We start from the raw sequence: 23,491 nt of genomic DNA on the forward strand, positions 1-23,491 counted from the left end.
AAGCAGAAAAATATAAAAAGTTAGGGGAAAGAAACTAACACAATCCGACCCTTCTTCCACCCCAAACTTCTTCACCTCCTAGGTCTTCTCTGGCTACTGTGGCTTCAGTGTTTGGAGTAGCAGTGATTCTGTGCAGATCCTCTTTATTTACTTTTGCCGTTATTTACTGGGTGGTCTCTTCCAGACAGAAAATAGGGCAGAAGATTTGCAGTTTCAAAACTGATTTAAAAATTAGCTTCTGCTCCTTCTCCACCTAAAAACGCTGGCCGGCTCCACCACACCCAGAAGGACTACACTGCCCTTCCATTGGGAAACCCACCTACAGACACACAGTCCATCATATCTTTCTGCAGATACCAGGCGTCATTAAAACAAAACTACTGCTTCTCCCTCATTTAGGGTTTCATTTTACAGAACAAATAAAAAGCATGATTTCTTAAAAGCCATAGTATTTTATCTGATGCTTTTCAAACTGGATCCTAACAGCCTTCATTGAGGCCAAATTAAGAGTCTTTTGAAATGTGTAAAGACTATTGCTGACCTATTTAAAACAAAGATAAACAAGCAAACAAAAAAAAAACCTCTCCATGACATATACATTCTGCTTTCTTATTTTTACTACAAAGACAGCCAGACATACAGCCTAAAATCACAACCAAGTATAAATTTTGACTATTCACATGAGGGCCACTGAAATGAAAGCATTTGCTTACTGAGCTTCATTGACTGAAAAACACCTTGACTGGGTACATTTAAAAATGCTGCCTATCTGAACTGTTTCAAGAGATTGGTTTGCATATTTAATATGCTAATGTTTCACAAGTAAGAAGATTTCCAAGTGACTTAATACAGGACATATAACTTATTCAGAGTCCTGAGTCATTTAAGCTGGTTCCTTAGTTGGTAAATGCCAGCTACACCACTGCACACAACTTCAGAGCTTGTCCGTGGCAGTAAGCCAGTTTTGCAGATCCTCTTCCAAAATCCAGGTTAGATTCTGCCTTTCAATAGGCTGTTTCTCAGTGGTTTATATTTTCACTGTCACCAGCATGTCAGTAAGACTGCATGTCTTTTGAGCTCTGATTAATTTTGCCTTGACACAATTGAAATGCCAAGTATAAACTTTAACTCAGGTTCAGAAATGTTAATCAGTTTTGAAATATCCATAGATTGCGTATATATCAAGGCCCGTAAATACTCAGAGACGGCTGTCAGGATCCACATGGCATTAGCGGTCTTGTTTCTTTCTAGCTGAAGGCCCGCCACGTCAGGTGTTCGTCAGCACTGATAATATATCATCTTGAAACAAAAGGACGTAGTCTTGTATTAAAGTCTTCTAAGATACAAAATATGAAGATATAACTCTTCTAGGATTTGCACTTACTTGCATTCTCAAATAATCTTTTGATTATTTACTCTTTCAGAGCTGCCACTGGCCGCATTGGTAAAACATTTCTGTAAATATTGATGTCTGAAATAATCCTGCGTATCGAATATCAGCATAATTAGATTATAATTGTAACACGATTGTTGTGGTTTAAGCCTCTACCATTACACTGGGTATAAAATTTATAGGAATCTCCAGACTTCAGGATATAAACTAATCATTAATTATGTGAAAGAGGAAGAAACTTGCCCCAGAGCAATTTGATTGTTGGACAGTCTGCTATATTAGGTCTGCTACTTACACTGGAGCATTTTGTGCTGGAAACACCAAGTAAAGATCCCAAACTTCATGCCCTCATATTAAGACAAAGAATAATCTGTGTTCTTACATTCAGATTAGTAGGAAAAAAGCTGACAGAAACTATTAGTTATGCCTTCATCCATAAACCAATGTACTCAGACAACCTGGAAAAAGCAAGCAAGGTTTCAGCCTGTAGCCAGGGTTCCATGCACTGAAACTGTGCTCTGGAAAGATGTTTTCCATTCCCAGAAGAAAGGGTGAGGCCATCTTTTCCACCCAGATCCGAGCCAGGGCTGATTTCAGTGGCACCGTGCCAACTTGCACTGGCTCCGTACCCAGTTCACTCTTCAGAAGTCGCACCTGGAGCACACGGAGCTCGTGGCAGCCACTGCCCTCTGGAGACATGGGGGACTTTTGGAGACACTGCTAGCAAGACACCCTTGCTTTCTTGGCACAACTGAGCCTCCTCTTTCCCAGTAAGCCCAAGCCACCACCTGAGATGTAAACTACAGTCAGCCTATCCACCAAAAAGATGTTACGTATGCGTAGGCATAGGGCTGACCTGTCCCTTCCCATGAGAAACCTCCAAGGAAGAGCGGCTTTTTGAGGAAAATCTTCAGCGGGTCTTCTCCCACCAGGAACCACAGAGCAAAAAGGTCCTTCCTGCGAAGGGAGCTGCCCATAACCTCCAGCTTTCCTGAGGTGTTTTAGGAAAACCTGTTGTTTAAGGAGGCTCAGGACTCTGTGCATTTGGAAATATTTTGTCTACAAAGGGAATATGGAGACCTTAGGGTAGAGGAAAGCAAGACGCTCCATTACTTAAACTGAGAGGACTTGAACTAATACCTTCTAAAGGGCATAAGGAAAAGTTTTCATCAATCAGAAATCTCGTTCTGAAGGTGATTTATGGTCTCCCAAGCCTTGCTGCCCTTGGCTTGCAGTGAGGCACAGGTCTGTCAGTCTCTGAGTTTACCCCTGAATGCAGAGCCCACTTTTAAGAACTTTTAAGCTTCACGTTGAATTAATTTTTAATTAGGTACTTTTTAAAATTTTACTGAGAAACCATAACACATTATTTTTGGATGTTCAGTTTGGCAGGCTGAAAAAGGGCCGGCGCTGCAGAATGGCTGGCACTCTGCAAATAAAGGCCTTTTCGAATGCGCCTCAAAACCACTTACACGAAATGACTTATATTTGCACAGATCTGCCCAGCATCTGCCTTGGACACAGACGAGAAAATGCTGCTCTGCGCTGGGGAGGGGGTAGCAGTGATGTGAACGAGAGACGCCAGGTATCGGATACTAAAAGGAAAACAACCACGTTTGCTCCACACACACACGGAAAACACTTGCAAGCTGACCTGGCTTCCCATATATTAGTTTTCTACACAGATTTGTAGCGGTACCTGAATCGTCTTCCCCCACCTCCTCTGCCAAATTATTATGGTACAAGCGCTATGCAAAAAAAAGCACAATTGCTTGAAATTACACCAGAGTCAAATGTTGATAAAAAGGTGTCACAGAGGGAATGAAAACTAACTGCTGTGAAATTTAATGAAACCCACTGTGTGCCAAGGGCACAGGCAGCCAAATTGAATTTAAAAAGGTGCCAAGCAGGGAAGCTTGTAATCAGACTAGCCACTATGTTAGATGAGATAAGCAGAATGACTTTTCTCTATCACAAGATCAAAACAGCCTGCAATTCTTATGCATGAGATGAAAAGTTACAGTATCTATCCTCCCAGCTTCCTGTGTTCTTAGCATCGGATCTCCGGCTTAGTGGCCTGAAATGGAATTTGCCATCTCCAGCGTAAGGCTTGTCCCAGCCCTCACAGGTCACTGAGCTCTTGCCTGACACAGTTTTTATTGCAAATTGTTATGGAAAAGAGGGACAAGCTAAACAGAGTTGTGAATGGCTCAGCATAAACTGTCTTCAGCCATGGTGTCCCCTTCCACAGCCTGGGGGATGAATTGAAGTCAATGGAGGAGAACAGGAAATAGAAGATAATGCTAAGGTAGGAGAAGGAAGCAACGGACTCTGCTCAACAGATAGCTCAGTGCAAGGAGACCAGTTTCCAAAGCATCACTCCACTGTAGCCTGTTAAGAAATCATTTTACTCCTTAATTATTACAACAGTGTTATTTTGAAACAGTGTTAAGAAGAGCCTGAAGTCGCAGACAGAACTGTGCTTACATTCATTTAGAGGAGCAGCCCCTCAAACTCTGGTAGCACAAGGGACAATAAAGCCACGCAGCCCATCTTTTTTGCTGGAAATAGCTTCAGCTTCATTCATTATTTCAGTGGCTTGGGGAGTAATCAGTAGTTTGGGGGACAGATGGAAAGGGCACATCGGTATTTGCCTTGGCTCCGGGACACACAAAGAGGATCGGGGTCCGCATCTTTGCCTCGCTGATGGGTTTCATCATCACAACCTGCTCGAACTTGCAGCCTGGCCCGAACAGCCGGATTCTGCTCTCTCTGGTCGGACGGTGACCCTGGAATACTTTCCAGGTTAGAGAGATTTCCAGTACTGAACAAAGCTCTCCAAAAACAGCCATTGGGTTTCTTGTAAAAGGACGCCTCGTAAAAATGTCCAGACTTTCATAACAACCTCTTGATTTTGCAGAATGCGCCTGTAATGGTTTGGGGGCTTGTCTTGGCTGTAAAGAGCTTTATCCCAGTATTTAGTGCCATTCGTCATGTTTTTACTGCTGTAGCAGAAAAAGGACTTTGAAAACCAACAGAATTCCTTGAAAGCTAAACTATGCTACAGCACAGAAGTCTTAAGTTTTGTAACCTGTAACCCATACAACATCTGAAAGACCCTCTGCGAGTCAGCAGCAGCAGAGGATAGATATGTCTGCAAGGGCGGCAAAGGAAGTTTTACAAAGGGGTGAAGCTCCTCTCCCCTCGCAGCACCCTCCCGTCCCCCTCCGCCTGCTTCCTTCCCCATGCAGCACCCTGCTCTCCTTGGCTGGCTTTGCCCAGGATAACCCTGGCCTCTGACTGCTCCCACCTCTCCTCACACCTTTCTGAGGATGCAGTTGAAGCAAACGAGCTTTTGGAGGGATGCAGGTTATCTGAAGAGGAAGCTCTACCCATGAAAGTAATACATTTGTCCTCTGTCACTAAGCCAACATTTAGAGCTCTCCTTCTACCTACTCTTCTACAAAGCACACAAGAAATTAGTTAGCGTCAGTACTTATCATTTTAAAAATGGAGTAAACTCAAAGCACTCCCAATTTCCCGGTCTGACTTTGTTTCAGTTAGGACACCTTTGGAGAAGCAACCGCCTCTGTCTCTCTTCCCCCACCGATTTGCAGGATGGATTTCTAGAATTTCCTACACTATAACAACAACGACCATAACAGAAGCAACACCGTACAATTGAGGATGTTTGTATAAACTTCTCAGGCAGATCTACTAATCCCCAAATGACACTTAAAGCCCGTAGTCACGCAGCAGCACCTGATCTGAGTCAGAACAAAATCTGAAACAAAGTACACAGAAATTTCCTCTCACAGATACACTCACAAAGGTCCCTCAACATCACGCTGCCCCAGTTTCTATAGATTCCCAAAACTAAGCACTTTTTACTATGTCCTGGTAACCCTTCCCAGTAACTGGCATTCAGCTGTATTGTGACTGACCTAAATCGCTTGCGATGCTCTGAATATCAAGTTCATTCTGATTACAAAAAAAAAAAAAAAAAAAAAAGTATTCATAAATAGGCTTTCAGTTAGCTGCACACTCAGACAAAAGCCTGAACTTGTGAAGAAGTCAGGCAGCACGCTCCTCAGAAGCTGTGAGGCTATTTCTGAGACTCCACTACGTTAGCGGGTTTCATATCCTTTCACAGGGCGCTGTATTTCAGAGGCAGCTTTTGTTATTCCAGATTGATCATTCACGGCTTTATCTCAAATCCTTTCTCCTCAATGCAAGGGACAAACTCCATATCCTTTCGCATTTATTAGAAAACCATTCTTCTCAAGTCAACAATACCACTTTATATTACAAAGGCACCTTTATTGGGAGACAATGCAAGACAACTGAAGTGTCAGATTGCAAAGGAAAGGGTCAAATCTTTACATTACTACAGAAATGATACGGTGTTTATCAGAAGTCTGCATTTTTTGCTTCATTCTCTCTGGAGTTTTTTGGATCATGTTACAAGATAAAAATAACAATGATTTGGAATAGGCAATTGTTTAGGCTTTCTCTCATTAACGTTTTCTTTATATTCCCACAAAATATTGCCAAGCTTACTTAAAAGTCTGTCAGCCCAGTAAAGAATTTTACTTGAAAATCAATTAAAAATAGTCAGTGCTCATGAAAGACTGGGGTTTATCAGGCTTATGCAGGAACAGGTGGACTCAGCTCATGGTACAGCAACCCTCTCAAGTAAAAGTTTTGTTCTACGGCATTAGTCCTGCTGCAATTAATATTCTGTACCTGGGGAATCAGGTAGGATGTGGCACCCCATGAAGGCCTCTGCTGTGCTACATGGAAGCAACCTCCTCCAAATCCCGCTAGCCTCAATGATTAGCAACAGAGCTGAGCTCCAGGTCCTGCCCTCCCCTGGGTCCCATGGAGGAATATTGCTGTTGATTTCAGGAGGTCAGGCTCTAAGGAAAAAACAGTCTGGAGGGAAAAAAACTCTGCTTCTGTTCTCAGATCTACCTGTGACATCAGGGGACTGACAGTGGAACAAACAATGTAAATGAGATCTAATCAAGCCTAGTGAATCAGCCTTATCACCAGCATTGTCAGGGTGCATTGACCATGGCAAATTTTCATGCCTGAGAAGATATAGGACAGCTACTAGAAGGGATCTGTCAAATGCAATATTGCCCCTCTGAGCTGTGATGTCTTGTGGTGACAGAGTCATCCTAAGATGAAGGAGAGGATGTCCTTCTTGGTCTTAACTTAAGGCCATCTCCACATGGTCTGAGTGCCACTTAGGACCTTGCACTTGGGCATCATAAAAACCTTAACATCACTGAAGTCAACGAAGGTATTCCACAGAGCCAAAGGAAATCCTTGCGCAGAGAGCCAGCCAACACGACGGCCACTGCAAGGCATGAGGCTGTGAGTGGAGTTTTCTTTGTACAATACGTCCCGTGTTTCTTAATTACACCATGCTCCTTCCTCGCTGCTCACTGCATGGAAACAATACATTGGTTGCCCTCAAGTTCTGTGCCTGACTTCATTGAAATGATGAAGGAGATTAAAATCTGTCTTACTGTACTTTATAAGCCAAAGTTAAAGAGCTCAGAAGGTAAAAACATATATTGGAGAAGTAAAAGGATGTGAGCAAGGAAAGGAAAATGCAGGTTGAATACTGTGAAAAAATTCCGAGTGGAATGCCTAGTAAGCTGAGTTTCGAAAGAGAAATGAGAAAAAAAAAAAACAACAAACACATTACATAGACATTTAACACCAGACTGGACAAAATCCTGGAAAATACACCATTGGGAACAATGTCTGTAGGGCATATGACCTCATCCGCACTGGAAAATATTGAAATATTTTGATGCTTAAATGAAGTTCCCAGTGATATTCAAATATCTCAAGCCAGATCTTTCAATGCAGAAACAAAATTGCTAACTCCAACCCACATTCTGCTGTAATCAACACAAATGCAGAGGATCTGAAGTCAAGTAACTCTGAATTTACTTTGACTCTACACCAACAAAATAGATTATTTGCTCCCCTGCCTTACGTTTTCTGAAGTTTCATTAGGTTATGCAAGCAAAGCCTTTTGAAATGAAAAGCATCACAGAAGTGCTGAGCATCGTTGTTCCTTTCTAATAAAAGAGGGGGGGAAAAAGGCAAGAAGTCTGAACTTCATTCTACAGACAAATAAAACAGCACTCCGGGACTTGTTTAGATCAAAAATTCTGTTCTTAATGCAAAATTCTGCTTAAACCCAACACAGCTGCGGCAATATTCAAAACATCACTTTTATATTCAACATCAATAGGAAAACAAAGAGAAGTAAAAAGATTCTTCCCAATATTTTAGCAGCATTTTTTTATTTTTTTCTGATACATCAGCATTTCCATTTTAAATATGCTTCCAAAGCACCTAAAATCTAACTTGCAGGATTTGCTCCAGGCTGAAACTCTGCATGGCTTTTTTTTCACCCTTTATTTAGCCAAAATTTATATTAGAAGTAAATATAATTGAAAAAAAAAACAACCACAAAACTGAATGTGTGTTTCGAAGCACAATTTAGCATAAACAAGCTAACTCACTGGGGTAGCTCTTCAAGAAGAAACTCAGCCTTGGAACCACACCCATTTTAGGCTAATGTCACAATCATACAATCTTACCTCTAGGATAGAAATATTGATATAATTTGTACAAAGTGCCACTGACTTCAAAGGACACACAAAAATTTGCAGCTCTTATGTGCCCTACTGCCTTTTTAGTAAGATTTTGAAACACCAAAAGAGTCAAGATACCTGAAGTGGTTAGGGACAGAAGGGAAAAAAACAAAGACAGATAAATATGAAGGCTCTCTCCGCATCATTTGTCTTCTTCAAGTTGCATCTTCACTATTCCAACAGCACTACACCTCCCAGCTTGCTCTGCATGACCTTGCTGGCAGGGGTGGCCTCCTCAGAGCTACCGATTCTACACTTTATGACCAGTAATATTTATTACTGATTCTTCCTCGCTACCCAGCTTCGTTAAAATGGTTGGTGGTTACATTAAATGGCAAATCTTTGCTAAGTCAGGTCTCCTTCAGCGGGACTCCTTAGGGAACCACGGCACAAAAAGCTGTGCTGTTCGATCTGCTGGGGCAGCCGCCGTTAGCAGGCTGCAATGGGAACTTCTGCGAGCAAGGTGAAGGCAACCATGGGAAACAGGATCCGCTCTTAAGAATATACAGCATCTAAGTCTGCACCTTTTTTTTTTGTGTATTCAGATAAGTACCTGCTATCTTTGATTCCCCTTCAGTCAGAGGTGGTGGCCCATGCATAGAGGAAAGATTCGAACAGTACAGGCTACATCTGATTAAGACAGTAGGAATCTAAGTAATGTCATTTGTAAACTGAGAGCGACAGAGGATATATATTGCATTGGCTCGGCTTCAGTCCTGAATTTGTTTTATATTTTAACTGCTGTCTGAATACAACAGAGAGAGAGCTGGCTAATCTTCAATAAAACATATGCTACGAAACCTGTTGAAGATAACATCACTGTCTAAATTCCCTTGTTCTGAACATCTTCCCAAACAATAACACTTCCCTGCCTTACTCATCTGGACTCCAAACATAAATCCGAGAATTCGACTCCGTGCTGTGCCACAACACATGAAGGTACCTTGTAGTGCTGGGAAGCAGATACTGAAGGTAGGCACTAGCAGTCACAGGATGCAGTTTAGCAAGTCAAAATCAAGCCGAAAAGGGATGAAGCTGCAAAACTATACACTCTACTTAATCTTTTGGTGGATGCCTATAGAAAACTGGAGAGATAACCAGTGTGAAACATAGCAGCTATGAAGCAGCTTCTATACAGGTTGTTCCAGTACAGAAACCACAACAAAGCACAGCTTAAATAGATTAAAAGCAACCTAATTGTTGGATCTTAAAAACAACACAGAAAAAAATAATGATACTCAAGAAAATGTAATTTTGCAATGATATATTCTTGGTGCTACATTTTCAATATTTGCATTAATGATCTTAGGGTAATTCACCACTGGAACAGTTCAGGAAAATCTTGCTTTTCTCGAAGTTAATTAAATTCAGACTAGAAGGTTTTTTTCTCAGAGATGTACTCTTGTTCAAACCGACATTATATGAAGGCTGTCCTATAACCCGTGCTACAGCAGACCTCAGACTAAATAGCGGCAGTGTTCTCTGCTGACCTTATTACTGCTGAATCTACGAGCCTATGACATGACATGCAATCACTCACTAGCAACATTTAACTGCACCGTGTTCCTTGTTTGCTCTTCTGTTACCTCCTGGTGAGGCATCTGTTCCTTTCATATGCCCTTCTTGCAGTGTCTTTATACCCTGGATTACTACTTAGCCTGCAGCTTGTCTTTGTCTACGATGAGGATTGTCCTGTCACATGTCTACATGAGCACAGCAAAGTCACTGAAGCTTTGCATCTGAAGAGAGGAAAGAGAGAGGAAGATGTGGCAAAACAGCCCTGAGCAGCTAACTTTCAGGAGAAGAAGAGGGCTTGGGGTTGGACAGAAGCAGACGTCCCTCCTCAGTCTCTCTCCAAAAGTTAGCCTTTCAAAAAATACTTTTAGGCTAAAGAGGATGAAAGAACTAAAAGGCCATTTTTGCGTATTTTTATGCCTGGGGTTTTTTCAGGTACAAATTTCAGGAGGAGTTGTGAAGAATATGTAGAGATGGGGGAAATGGATGAGATAGGCTTGGGAGAACTGCAAAGAGTTTCCTTCCTGGAAGTCTCTTGACCATCTCAGATCTTCCGTGTCCCCAGCAAGGCTCTTCTCAGTTACATTTTGTCCCTACAGGCAGAAACTGATCCTGAGCTTAGTCTTCCAGGCAGAAAGCAGACAGTCTCACTTCAGCTGTCAGACAAAATAAGTGTTAGTGGTCACCGCCTGCAGTTCTTTTCCTCCAGCTCCGCACAAACCTTTCCCAGGAGTTTCTAGTCCCTATAGTCAACTGGAACTACCCTCACCAAAGCCCCTAATGACTTCTGCTTAGCCAGTCTCAGAACCGAGACTGCCTTCATTCTCCTCGATCCACGGATTGCCTTTGACTGCCAGCCATGTTTCTTGGTTCGATGACTGCATCTCTTCCAAAAGCTCCTCTTACTTCTTTAACTGTTTCCTCAAGCATTTTCTTTGAAGGACAGCTTCTATACATGGTCACACGGTGCTATGACTTTAGAGCTTTCCCATCTCTGCCACCTACACTTTAGACCTCGATCGTCTCACCTGAAAAAGTCTGATTCAGCCATTAATACGCTAACAACTTGCAGATTTCCTTTGGATCTGTCTCCCTTTTGGATCTCCAACACAAAATCTCAAAGGCTTTCTTTAAGATTTCTTCATGGACAACAGAGCCGTCACTCCAAACTCAATGTTCTCCTCATCTTGATGGAGCACGCCTCATTCTTCTGCCCTCCACATCCAGCAAACGCTTGCCATGAGCAGCCTAGGGCTGTTGGAAACTATTATGGCCACTATTGGCATGGGACATGTAGCAAAGGATTTTGCAGCAATTTTGTGTGCTGATGAGAGCTTTTTCCAGAAGGACGCATTCAGAAGGACAAAATCAGAATTGTTAGGATCTGTGTCCCCCTTTTCTCAAATAATCAAATGTTTCTTTCATCACTCCTGCCCAGTTCAAGAGCTCTCCAGATTTTCTAACTGGCAATTCAAGGACCATAGTTTCAGGAGGTTTAGCATTCCCATGAGACACAAGGGAAACAAGATAGAGAAACAAAGAGAGAAAGACAAGGTGCTGCTGAAAATTTTGCTCCTTTACTGAAGGGAGGAGCAAAACTTGTGCATTTATTGAGTACAATCAATGAGAGATCAGGACTAAAGATGACCGTACAAGCCACATGGCTACCCTGTAAACATGGAGAGCACAGAGCTCTCACATGCCACCCCAAATCAGGGTTCAGAATTGGGTTCAGAGAGGTGTCTAAGTGAGCGAGTTGTTTCATGCTCTGTTCCTTTGGATTCATACCCCTCTGATCGCGGCTTAGCCATCCTACGCATCCAAAGGGAGTTCTGAGTTAGTGCAGATTTCATCTCTAACTCCTACACGCTGACCGTTTTAATGAAAAGCTTCACCTTGCCAGCATAACACTCTTTAAATTGACCACCCTTACAATACTTGTGTCATTTGATCCACTGCCTCTCATAAAACTGGCTAACCTTTAAGTTCATTATGTTCTTAAAATTATTGCTATGTTCTTAAAATCATTGCTCTGCATTCAGAGACTGAAAGTATTCACCAAATTAGTATGTCATATCTGAGCTACCTACCTGCAATTTTCTAGTCTCCCCATTTAAGTGGAATCGACTTGCCACAGCACCAATGAAAAGAAGATCAATAATTACAGACTCCAATTTACCATGGATTTGTTAAACTTCACTTCCTGCTGTCATGCCCTCAAAAGTTACAGCCAAAGAAAGATACACCCTTGCAATCTGTTCTAGCTACATGATATAGGCCTCCATCTTCCAGACATTCAAAAGAAACCAGCTGGAAACACTGCACTTACTGTTATCAGTGAAGACTGTATCTATCTACATAACTGTGCCCTCAAGAGGTTACAGACAGCATAACTTTCACCTCAGTTGTCAGTTCTTCGAAGCAATCCAACAGAAATGTCCATGAAGCCTGTTCCCAGACACCGCAGCAGCAGCCTGCCGGCCATGGACTGCAGACAGAAATGTCTGGCCTTGGGGTGTTGGCTACTTCTTGTCACCCACCTCCAAGTTGCCTTAGAAAAAGCTAAAAATAGCACCGTTTTTCATGTAAGCAATTGCTGAAATGGCTACGGAGCTGCCATGCATGGGAAAGGAAGTGGTTCCCATAATTGCAAATGGGAGGAAAAGTCTACGACGCAATCTTCCTACTAGGAACAGAAACTCAAGACTGTATCGTCACAGAGTCATCTTAAAATACATGTATGCTCTGTAGCCAGGTTCATCTGAAACAGCAAATATAGACTAAGTACGTAAGATCAATCGATATCTAAGGAGCCCTTCTGACTCTGTGTGGATCTGCAGTTTCTCGCAGGTTCTGTCATTCAATTTTTATGAGAAGAGCAGATTTATGGTATAAGCACTCATGAATAATTCACTCCCATGAGTTGCCACATAAAACTTGGGGAAATCCCAGCTGTAAAACCTTGGCACCGTTTAGCTAGCGCAAGCTGCACTACTTTATACAGGTGTTATTTCACTGACCTACTTGGAGTTACTCCTCCTTCGCACTGATAGAAGAAGAGGATCAGGCTGTTTGCTTACCTCTTCTGGTAAGCAAACCTCTCTGCCACCTCTTCACAGCAGTAAAAATACTTCCAGTGTTGGAGTGAGTTAGTTTTAGCAACCTTAGTGCTTTGGCTCACTACAGCTTCAGGGGCTTGTACATCTCACCCACTCTTGGGCCTCCCACAATATTCCGTTGTCAATTGGCTTAAGTTCTTCTTCATCGAGCCTCTGTTTTTAAATCATGTTCAGAAAATTACTTGGATCTTAGACTAACGGAACACCACTAAAACCATGAACTAGCTATGCTGAGCATGTCTTTGGTCTGGTTTCTAACTTTGAGAGAAATACGGTTTATTTCAACACTCATCCTCCGCCACCGGAGCAGGAGCCACAGCCGGGTGCCGGTGTTGGTGCAGGTGACTCAGATGAAAAGAAACAGAAAGCGAAACCACCTAGGCATGTCATCACTCTAACAGGGAGGATGAATTAATAGCATCACTAAGTGGGCTGCTTATTTCCCCAGGCGTTTTTTTTTCATACAAAGATCGGGAGGGTTCTTTTCCCCCATCAAAAAAAAAAATACTTGTGAGGGTTTTATTTGGTTAGATCTACAAGTGGAAGCCAACTAAAATGGCAATCACTGTAACTGCCGCTGAGCCATATTCAAAGCACACATCGTAGTATATAACTAAACCTACAACTCCAATACAGGGAACAAAGAGCCGGTGAGTAAATAAAGTCAAGACAAAAATATTTTATGTCAAGATAGCTCACGGCTATCTTGACATAAAATAACCTAATAACTATAGTGCCTAAGTTAGGCATCTGAATAAATGTAGTCATGTCATTTAAACAATGAAGCTGTACTGACTCATAGCAGCTAAGGATCTTATAAAGGATGTAAGGATCTGATCTTTACCCTAATATGTCCCTTCAGTTCATCCAAATTATTGGCTTTCACCACGTGGCCTCTCCCTCCTGTCCCCACAGTTGGGCTTTAAGCAAGTTAAGAAATGACAGGTTCTCACTTTGTTCATTTCTTACACACTTCCAGCAGTGCTGAGTGAAATGAGACACAACCATAAAAGCCAGTAGAGGGGAAAATTAGACATGCTGTGTAACTAATTTCTGAACTGTAAGCAAAGTTGTTGGCAATTTTCGTTTCATATCACAAGTTCACATTTCTTTGAATTGTCACCTACCGAGTACAAGCACCTCACACCCTTCCAGGCGGGATGGGATGCTGCCTGGTCAGCTGGGACAAGCTCCAGGGGTGGCCATGGTGTGGCCTGAAGGGATCTCCTTGCACAGGAGCCACCATCCCCACCTCGGAGAAGGGTGCACACCTTCAGCCCACACCAGCGTCACGGAGGAGCAGGGTTTCTCCCATGTCCCCTGGCCGGCTGCCCACCGCTGGGGCTGTCACATTTGCTGGGGTGGCTGTAAGCAGACACAGGCGCAGCCGGCCCCGCTCCGCCGGCAGGCAGGGGAGCACGGCCGCAAGAAAGGGGCCAAATGCAAATTAAAACCAGACGAGCTGAGCCAGCCGTCGGAAAAGAGTGGGGTGGCTAAAGCACAAGCCTGTGATGGCTCTAAGTGAAAATAGCCAGACCGGGCGGGCTTGCAGAGTGTCACCGAAACAAAAATCCCCTCCACCCCCTGGCTGCCTGGCTGGAATTGTATAGTGGAGCAGGCTTCAAGAAGCCGCAGTTCCCAGCAGAGTTAACTCTCCAGCAGCTGCTGCACTTTCAAATTGTCAGCCAGATTAAACACAGGAATGCCTGTGGGTCGCAAAGCTGAGGAAAGGGTGAAGCGACAGGGGTCGGCTTGCTCTAAAGTGCAGAAACTACTCAAAAAGTTGGAGGCAGGGCTACCCACGGCCGGGAGGGAGCTACGACGGCATTGCCTGCCTGGAGGCTTGGCACAGGGCCCTCTCCTTGCCTCAGTTGTCCATCCTGAGATGGACAGTAGCAGCAGTTTTGTCTTGTGCTTCCTCAGGGATGCAGAGTCGGGATGTATCCGGACGGCCCTCGCAGGGCAAGGTTCTGTTTGGAGGGGAGAGAGGTGGGGGTCCCGCTGCAGCCTGCTCCTGCGGGGCACAAGTCAGGGTGTCTGGCAGGGACAGGACACCACAGGACACCCAAAACGCTGGCGCCTGCGCAGCTCCGGCACCGAAAGCTGAGGGGAACACGTCCCCTTACGGGGGCGAGCGCTTGCACCAGGCGAAAGTGAGTGCCGCTGAGCCGCATGTCACTGATGACAAGAGAGTGATGATTTACTGGGAAAACTGTCCTATAAAAAACACGCTTGAGGATCCTGTTTATTGTCTCATACCCTTCAAATACTCCACAGTTACAAATACGCCACACAATTACAGGCTAAAAAAAGGAGGGGAGGTAATTCTCCCACACACTGTCTAGCCCATGGACTCAACAAGCCCGCGGCACCATCAGCGGGCAGCGTGGGTCAGACAGCTCCTCCTGGGAGACGGTGGGCCACCTCCACCAGGGATAAACATTCCCACTTCAAACCTGGGCCACAGACTTGTTGCCAGATCCATGCAGCTGCAGAGAGCAGAGGTGGAGGGAGCTGTGCCAGTGATGGGGGTAGGAAAGAGAAAGAGGAGAAGTTGTTCCCACATAACACAGCCTTTCCTCCGCAAAACCACAATGCTCCATGGGGCTCTGCAGCCCCCATGCTTCTCCAGGTACCTCCATGCCGGCTGAGCTCTGCTGGAAACTACAGCCCACTGCGAAGATACTGGCCCACAGAAGTCGACTTGCCACGCAACTCTCAAAGGTTGTACAATGACCAGGCAGGGACTTAAGCACACGAGAGTGACCACAGGCAGCTGTGTCTTTGGGCCACATTCAGGCGTCCAGACAACCAGCTCAACCGTTGAGGGAGCCAAGAGGTCTCCCTCGCTAGCAGAAATTTTGACTCGCCCCCTCCTCGTCCCAAAGCCCCAGGGGAGTCTCCACATGTGCAAACCTTCAGCCAACCCTTCCCCACACAAGCACTTACCCCCCAGGAACTGGATGCCTCCTGCCACCCTGCCCACGGTCCTGGAGATGAGCTCGGACACGCAGCAGCCCATGAGTGCCGTCAGGGCCACCAAGAGGAGCAGCCCACAGCCCAGGCCCGTCACCACCGTGCAGATCCTCCACTCGGCGCTTGGGATGGCCTGGAAGGAGGCGTAGCGGCCACACTGCTCCACCATCACGGTCGTCTGGTGGGTCTCGTCTCGCACCGGGTAGGAACATCTCCGGAAAGTGCCGAAGGAAACCGATTTCTCCAGCTGAGACCCCAAGAGCCAGTAGGGCATGAAGAAGCCCACACAGGAGGCGGCGGCGCAGAGGAAAGAGAGGAAGGCCCAGACGACGCCAGCACAGGTAAGACTGGAGGCCATCTTTGTATCTGCTCCAAGACCCCTCGCGATGGGGAGACAGAAAAGCAGCTGTATATTTCAGAGGAGGTTTATGGATAATCCAGAGTCTCTCAGCCTTGACAAATCCTCGCGCTGGGAGAAGCTTGGATCCTAACAGACAGGGGGATGTTTCCTCCCATCATGAAGACAAAGGTCCCTAATTAAATAACACACAAAAAAAGGAGAAAGAGAATTTCAGTAATACTGATGCTAGAAAAAAAAAAAAGATTTATCTGCCAGAGTGTTTTTCCTTCCTACAAGACTTTTAATTAAGACATCTCACTTTGCTGTCCCATCCTTGCAAGCAGCCACTAGAATTGTTGTCAGCGATACTGGCTGCTGGGGACGGTGGTGGGAGGCAGCCCGGCCAGCACAGGCTGCTGTGCGCATGCAGGAACGCTCTGCAGCCACCTTCAGGGGTTCCTTGTGTACTTGCCTACTCACTTTTCTCCACCGTACGTCTTGATCTTTCCCGTACCGATAGAGAAAAAAAGGCGAGGTCTCGTTTATCCTTAGCTACATGGGCCTTCCTCCTGCGACACCAGGGGAACGCACTTCACATTATACACGGGCACGCAGCTTCAGCGCGAAACCGGTGTCAGTACCTAAGGCGTTTCAAGATCAGACCCCTGTGGCAGAGGTAAACCTCATTAACGCACCCCCAAGAGAAGTGTTACAAGGTGTCATTATTTCCAGCACTCCCTTAAGTTGCTGGCATCCCTGCGCAAAACAGCCCTTTGTCTCCTGATGTCCTGAAGCGCCAGGAAACCCAAGCCCAGGAGGGCTCCTGGTAGGTGAAAACATTGCCATATCTTTTGGATTCACCCTCACACAACCCTGAGCAGCACATGATTAAAACACAGGTGTCTCTTGCACTCAGACCAGCTCCTTCTCTTCTTTGCCTCTCGCCAGCTCAAACCCAGGAGGCTTAACCCCTCTGCATCCTTATCAGACAAACTCCCAGCCTCCAAGCTAAGTACCAGTGCAATCAAGTGCTTCTGACCATCATAGAAACCTACACCAGAGGTTGAAGGGGTATTTCTTGTTAAATCCACACTGCATCATTACTCCAACTGCATTTGTAAATTTATGGTCATTTCTCATAGCTGCTGCTAAATTGATTCTGATAGCTATTTACAGGGCTTTTTTTCAAGCATGATTAGATGCCAATCAGTGAATTCAATTCAGGTACAGGCAATAAAATTAATACTACTTCAGTACAAAGAAGTGAATATAGAGGAAGAGTCGGTAAGTGAAATTAAGCATGTGCACCACACAAAAGTTTTGTTTACTTTTAAAACACTAAGAAAAAGAAGTCTCTTCTATAATGTTAAAAGAGGCTTGTGCTGATACTCAAGAAGTATACACCTATCTACTTGTAGCCTGGATGCAGAAATGCTGTTCAACCTGCAAAACACCAGACTCCTGAGGATAAAAACTTGGGAGAGGGGCATAGGGTGCCTCCATCCCTCCAGAGGCATCTTCCGGAAAAGAATCTGTCTGTGTCTCGGCATGGCACCAAACGTCTAAGGCAAAGTGGGTCACGGCACTTAGGGAAGATCATTCCCTGAATCGCGGGAGGAGGTAAGGCTGGAAACAGGGGACAACATGGAGGCTTTTAGGGGCAGGACCCTGCAAACCCCTCGGCTCAGGCGGGGCAGCAGCTTTGCCTCCCCGGAGGCTGCCAGCCCACAAGCCGCGGCTCTCTCCGGGGAGGCGGACTTGCCCCTCCGGCCCCGAAACCCCGCTCCCCCGCCTCAAGGGGGTAGGAGGGGGCGGCGAAGAGATCCGGCTCTCCCCCGAGGGAAGGCGGTGGCCGGGAACCAAAACTCGCCGGGGTGATGCGAGGGGAAGGAAGGCTGCGGGGCGAGAGGGCGCCGCGCCCGGGGGGCCGGGAGGGTGCGAGGGGGACCGGGGAAGGTGCGAGGGGGACCGGGGAGGGGCGGGCTGGGGGGCAGGGGGTCCCGGAGGGGCAGGGGGTGCGGGCGGGGAAGGGGTTGGGAGGACAGGGGGTCCAGGAGGAGCAGGCTGGGAGGGGAAGGGAGTCCGTGAGATAAAGGGAGATGCGAGCGGGGAAGGGATGGAAAGGCAGAGGGGCCGGGAGGGCAGGGGACCCGGTGGGACAGAAGGAGAGAGAGCCGAGAGGACAGGGGGACCGGGAAGGGAGAGCGGTCCGGGGTGGCAGGGAGATCCGGGAAGGACGGGGGCCCGGGAGGGGAAGGATGCGGGAAGGCAAGGGGATGGGAATGCAGGGGAGCCGGGAGGGGAAGGGAGTCCGGAGCGTCCGGTGGAACGGGCAAGGGATGCGGCCGGGCAGGGTATCGGGACGGGGAAGGGGATCCGGGAGGGGAAGAGGGTCGAGGGGGTCAGGGGATGTGGCCGGGCAGGGTGGGTAGGAGTCCGGGAGGGGAAGGAGGTTCTGAGGGCTCGGGGATCCGGAGCCGTGCAGGGGATGCAGCGTACAGGGAGCGCGGGAGGTCAGGGGTCCAGGAGAGGAATGGGGGTGCAGGGGGTCCGGGAAGGGCAGGAGATGCAGCCGCGCAGGGAGTGCGGGAGGGCCGGGATCCGGGAGGAGCAGGAGGGGCGCGAGGAGGTGCCCGGGGGTGCGGGGATGGGGCCGGGCAGGGTGCCGGTGAGGCGAAAGACTACTTACTGACACGCCGGGCGCGGGGGCTGCCCGCCGCGGCTGCCGGGAGCACATGGGCGCGGAACCGGTGCGCGGGGCCGGCGGGTGGCGGCCGCCCCAAGCGACTCTCCCCGCGGTCCCGGCGCGGAGGCGACGCGGGCGCTCCGAGGCGGGCGGGACCGGGACCGGGACCCTCCCTAGCCCGGCCCGTCCTTCCCTCCCTCCCTTCCTCCCTCCCTCCCTTCCTCCGCACGTTCCTCTCTCTCCCCCCGTTTGATTCCTCGGGAGGCAATGCACTCCGCCGCCTCTCCTCCCCCTTCCCCCGCCACCGCCTCCCCGGGCGGGACCCGCCGCGGACGGCGCAGTTGCGGGGCCGCGGACGGGGCCGGGGGCGAGGGGCCGGGCGGCGGCGGGGGGAGCGGCGGACGGGCGAAGCGGGGCGCGTCCCCGAGCCTTCCCGGGGGGTCTCTGCTCCGAGGGGTAGGAGCGGGGGTGGGTCGCGGCTCCCCGAGTCCTCCCGGGGATGGGCCGGTGGGTCTCGGTTCCCGTGGGCCGGAGCGGTGGGTTCCGGCTCCCCGAGCCCTCCCGGGGATGGGCCGGTGGGTTCCGGCTCCCGGGGGCCGGAGCGGTGGGTCCCGGCTCCCCGAGCCCGCCCGGGGCCGAGTCGGTCCGGGTGCGGGGGGCAGCGATGCGGAGGCGCCGCCGGGCTCCGCTGCGCCCGCCGCGGCTCCGCGGCTGCCTGCGGGGTGCGTGGGGCGGTGGAAGCAGGGACGGAGGGGTGGAAAGGGTAGGCGAGGAGAAGAGGGAAAAGACGGCGGGAGAGGAACGTTAGAGGCAAAGGGGGGAGGCTGCAGCCCTTACATGGGGAAATACGGGCTAATCTCCTGATGGTGTGCGTGTGATAAGAAGTGTGTGTGCGTGTGTGTCCAAATGCGAGCTGCTGATCCAGCATTTTGATCGCAACAGTTCGGGAGCTGGTCTACAGCGAGAGTAAATGTGACCAGAGTACCAAGCAGCTCATCCCGGCTGGGTTAGGTCAAGCGGAGAGACGGGAGCTCCAGTCCTTTCGCAGAGTGTCTTTAAGTGGAAAAGTTTTGGGGAGGGGTTGCCCTTTGGGAGCGGGGAGGGATGGTGCACACAGAGCCTCTGGGAGCAAGAGAGATTTCCTATTCTGCTTCTTCCTCTCCGCCCTGCAGCTTGAATAAATTCCTTCAGACAGAAGACAATTTTATGCCAGGTTTAAATTATGTCAGCACCAGACATGCAAAATCTCTTTGGTAATGTTTCTTTTACAGTCCTGGAACATGGCATGTGATTTAAGTACCGATCATTAATATTATTAATGCTAAATGGAAGTGAAGTTTATTGCACTCGGTCTGTGTTTACACCATTTAATAGTAACAACAGTCATGTTCAGAATTAAATTACAAAGCCACTTTATTGGATTTCTTTTAAATAAGACTTTCCATTTTTTCCCCATAATGCAAAGTCTTAAAATCAGAACACTACTGAAAATGCGTATTTTCTCAAGGGATAAAAAATGGATTGGAAAGTATCTAGCAAGATCGAGTTTTCCATCCTAACATTTCAAGTGTATTCTTTAAAGAAAAATGCTTTGAATCAAAGAAGTAGGTTAAATATAGGCTGAGTGCTAGAATGTATGCAATAATGTCCTTCACAAGGAAGACAATGAAGGCTTCCCCCCAAAACAGCCATGGCCCCTGACCACCTCTAGGCTACGTCCACCTAGTATACATCTGTATTAGCAAGTAACATGGATCATTCTCATCCGATCTGTTGGTGCCGAGGACCTGAATGATGTTCACGTGTTTCCATATCTTTTTCTTCAGATTCACCCCAGCCTGGGTCTATGGACTGAGTGCCTCGTGAGCGCTCAGAACGCATCAGATGCAATTCTGGCACCTTGTCTTCTGCTTTAGTGCCATCTGCATCCACTTTGGGTACTCACCACTGCTGGGTAAACCAGACTGTGGTAGGTGAGGATGATCTGGAGATTCACTCTGAAAGCGTGCCCTTGATCCACAACAAAACATGACTGTGGATGTACCCACGAGGTGGCTGACCGAAAGGGAGCTAGCGTGACTTTCCAAAGACGGAGAGCTGGAGCCTGCTTTGCAGTGTGCCATTCTAGCACCCTGCCTTCAAATCAGCTTTCTGCCTGGTGCCAAGCCTCCTCCCAGAGAGTGCGCCGGCTCTCCGGTCTCCACTTCTGCAAGGAGCTATGCACTTCTTGATAAGTGTAGACACTTCATTTACTGCTCTCGTGCCTTCACATGGCTCAGTCAGGTGTTTTACCTCCTGCTGTCCTTTTTACCAACACCTGAAATGACAGGGACACTAAGCTAACATTGTGACATTTGAACTGCGCTCTTGGTGTAAAGAAAGAGAAGAATCAAGTACTGTTATTGAATCCACAATTGTCTAAAGACCTGGTCTGACATTCTTTCCTTAGCCAAGGGCCTCGGTTGTAATGAAACTGTGATAAATGTGTCTAATTTAGGCATGCGTTGGGATTAGACATGGGTAGAAATTGCTTGGCATTAAAATGACTGTGGAAAAACTTCTGTTTCACACATGTAAACTGTTTCTCAGTTAAAACTGGCTTTGTAAAGCCAGGGAGAAGCAAACAAGTATGCATTTATTCACGCAATTTATCTCTTCCATGGTATATGCCGAGGTCCCCAAGTCAGTGTTTACTTTGCTAATGGCATCTCTACAGCAGTTCATTCACTTCCCTTATATGGCCTTTACGTTCACTCCCTGAGCTGCTGCCATTCTGCATTCCCTCATGGAAACTGCACGCTGAATTCTGCATCTCTCCTGAAGCATCTTATCTTGCCAACTGTCTCTGAATGCCCCCGCAAGCTGGCTGCATGACTTAGGCACTCATAGGGAAATAAGCTTTATTTCATAATCCATTCCCTGTCAGAGAAGGAGTTTTGTTTTGATTAGAAACAAATTAGACACATTTTGTGTTTAAGTTAACATCCAAATTCTTGTTCCATTTTCTTCCTAATGTTTACAACTCAACATGCTTCAACTGTATCAACATTTGCTGCCCCTTTCAGTGAATACTGTTCTTAGAAATATTTTTACTGGGAAAGTTACCCGAAATATTTCAGTCCACGTCTAACCTGTCTGAAAGAAAAAGGGAGTTACTACGTGGTGCCTCAGGATCCGCAATCTCTTTTGTAACCACAAAAGCAGAGAGGCCTCCTCAGAGCAGAGTGATAACAAAAGTCCTGGTCCCCAGGGTCTTGTCTATACTGAAATAGCAGCTGGTTTTAAAATTGGTTCTGGTGTTTTGAAATTTAAGAGAATTTGCTTTTGAGAAAGCTTCAGAGTTGGTTGACGGAACCTGAGCCGCGGATTCCCCACTGCTGGAACCACTGGAAGTCAGACTGGATCAAACACCCACGAATACGCTGTCAGAAAACTACCCTAGCAGGGAGATGTGAAAACATGCTTATAGATTTTACCATTTCTCCCCGATCCATTGACTAAGCTGCTGTTACAGCTGGGGCCCTCCAGACTCGATGGAGCTAATCAGTGCAGCAGAATAAAGAGAGAAAATCCTGTCACTGCACCTAAATCAAGCCCATCTAATATACACATCACAGGCTTGGCCACAGCCATGCTTTCATTACAGCATATCCTGTAAGACAATCCACTGTCAAATAAAATGCCATAGAGGAGGACATATGTTCCTGAACCTCGAGGAAAATGAAGCGGCTAGCGAACCTCCATCTTCATTCTTTGACAAGAAAAAGAAACAACACATTTTTATCCTGCAGGCCACCATCTGGTTTTCTCTTGTGTGGTCCGCATGAGAGTAATCGCGCTGACATGGTTCCGAGCATCTTACAGAACTGGATCTTCAGGTCGTGTCTGTACTCGAGTTTAAATGAAAGAGAGGTGTAGGCACAACAATAGACTTGAGGCTATGTACTGGGAGCAACAGAAAGTCAACCCAATTATTCAAATACAGTCACTAAAAACCAAACAGACAGGTACTGTTAGGGAAGTCATCCGATAATTAATACATTTGCCTGAGAATATGTCCAATCCGCAGCAGCCAGAGAAAAAAAAAAACAACTAAACAAGGAGAAAAAAGAGAACCCCAAGTCTAACACCTGCAAATTTCTCAGAGGAAGGTAAGAAAACAAGTTCAAGTCACTAGATTCTAATATATCCATATGGTGTTTCTTCCAAGTCAAACACATTGCACGTTTTCTACTGTGGGTGGAAGTAGTCTCCTGAGATTCTGGACTGCCACATCTAAATCTAAATCTTGGCCTAAAAATTTAGTTCTAAACCAAACAGTCTCTCTCCAGTCCTATTCCAATACTGTATTATGATTAGTATTTATTCTTAGGGTGGTTCTCATGGTGGTAGATTTTACAAATTCTGTTACTGAAAGTTCATGAACAGAACTTAACACATTTCTGAAGGACGTTGTCTTACTCGATATAATGCTGTTATTACTAATATCAGTCTTTTAATCTCTGGACACATACAAATAACATGTCAATGAAAAATAAAAAAGGAAAGCACCCTTTATTATTTGCCATAAACCCTCCTTATGTTGTTTCATCTTTATAAAAAGTTATTACTTATCATCTATTATATAAAAGCCACCAGGTGGTCTGCGTTTTGCAAAGCTCTAAAATAGTAGCTGCAGCAAATCAGGCTACTGATTATCTCTTTTGTGTCCTGTTGCTGACAAGCCTGGTGGCTGTGGGAGAGGCTGGAGAGGTTCATTCTGCACCAGCCCCACAGCTG

General features: G+C 46.7%; 1 protein-coding gene across 2 annotated transcripts in view; it reads right to left on the reverse strand.

Annotated features, from left to right (window-relative positions):
* LHFPL6 (LHFPL tetraspan subfamily member 6) overlaps positions 1 to 23,191 on the reverse strand; it is a 150,039-nt gene extending 126,848 nt beyond the window's left edge. Inside the window, exons 1-2 of one of the 2 annotated variants that reach the window (XM_063333369.1) lie at positions 18,716 to 19,183; positions 15,660 to 16,219 (exon numbers count right to left, since the gene is read on the reverse strand). In XM_063333369.1, the coding sequence (XP_063189439.1) occupies positions 15,660 to 16,044 (385 nt within the window). In that variant the 5' untranslated portion in view covers positions 16,045 to 16,219; positions 18,716 to 19,183. Of the gene's footprint in view, positions 1 to 15,659; positions 16,220 to 18,715 lie in introns of those variants that run through there. The other variant, XM_063333359.1, reaches the window with a different exon arrangement.
* Positions 23,192 to 23,491: the final 300 nt, after the last annotated feature.

Source organism: Chroicocephalus ridibundus, chromosome 1 (genome assembly GCF_963924245.1).
Source record: "Chroicocephalus ridibundus chromosome 1, bChrRid1.1, whole genome shotgun sequence".
NCBI classification, from domain to species: Eukaryota; Metazoa; Chordata; class Aves; order Charadriiformes; family Laridae; genus Chroicocephalus; species Chroicocephalus ridibundus.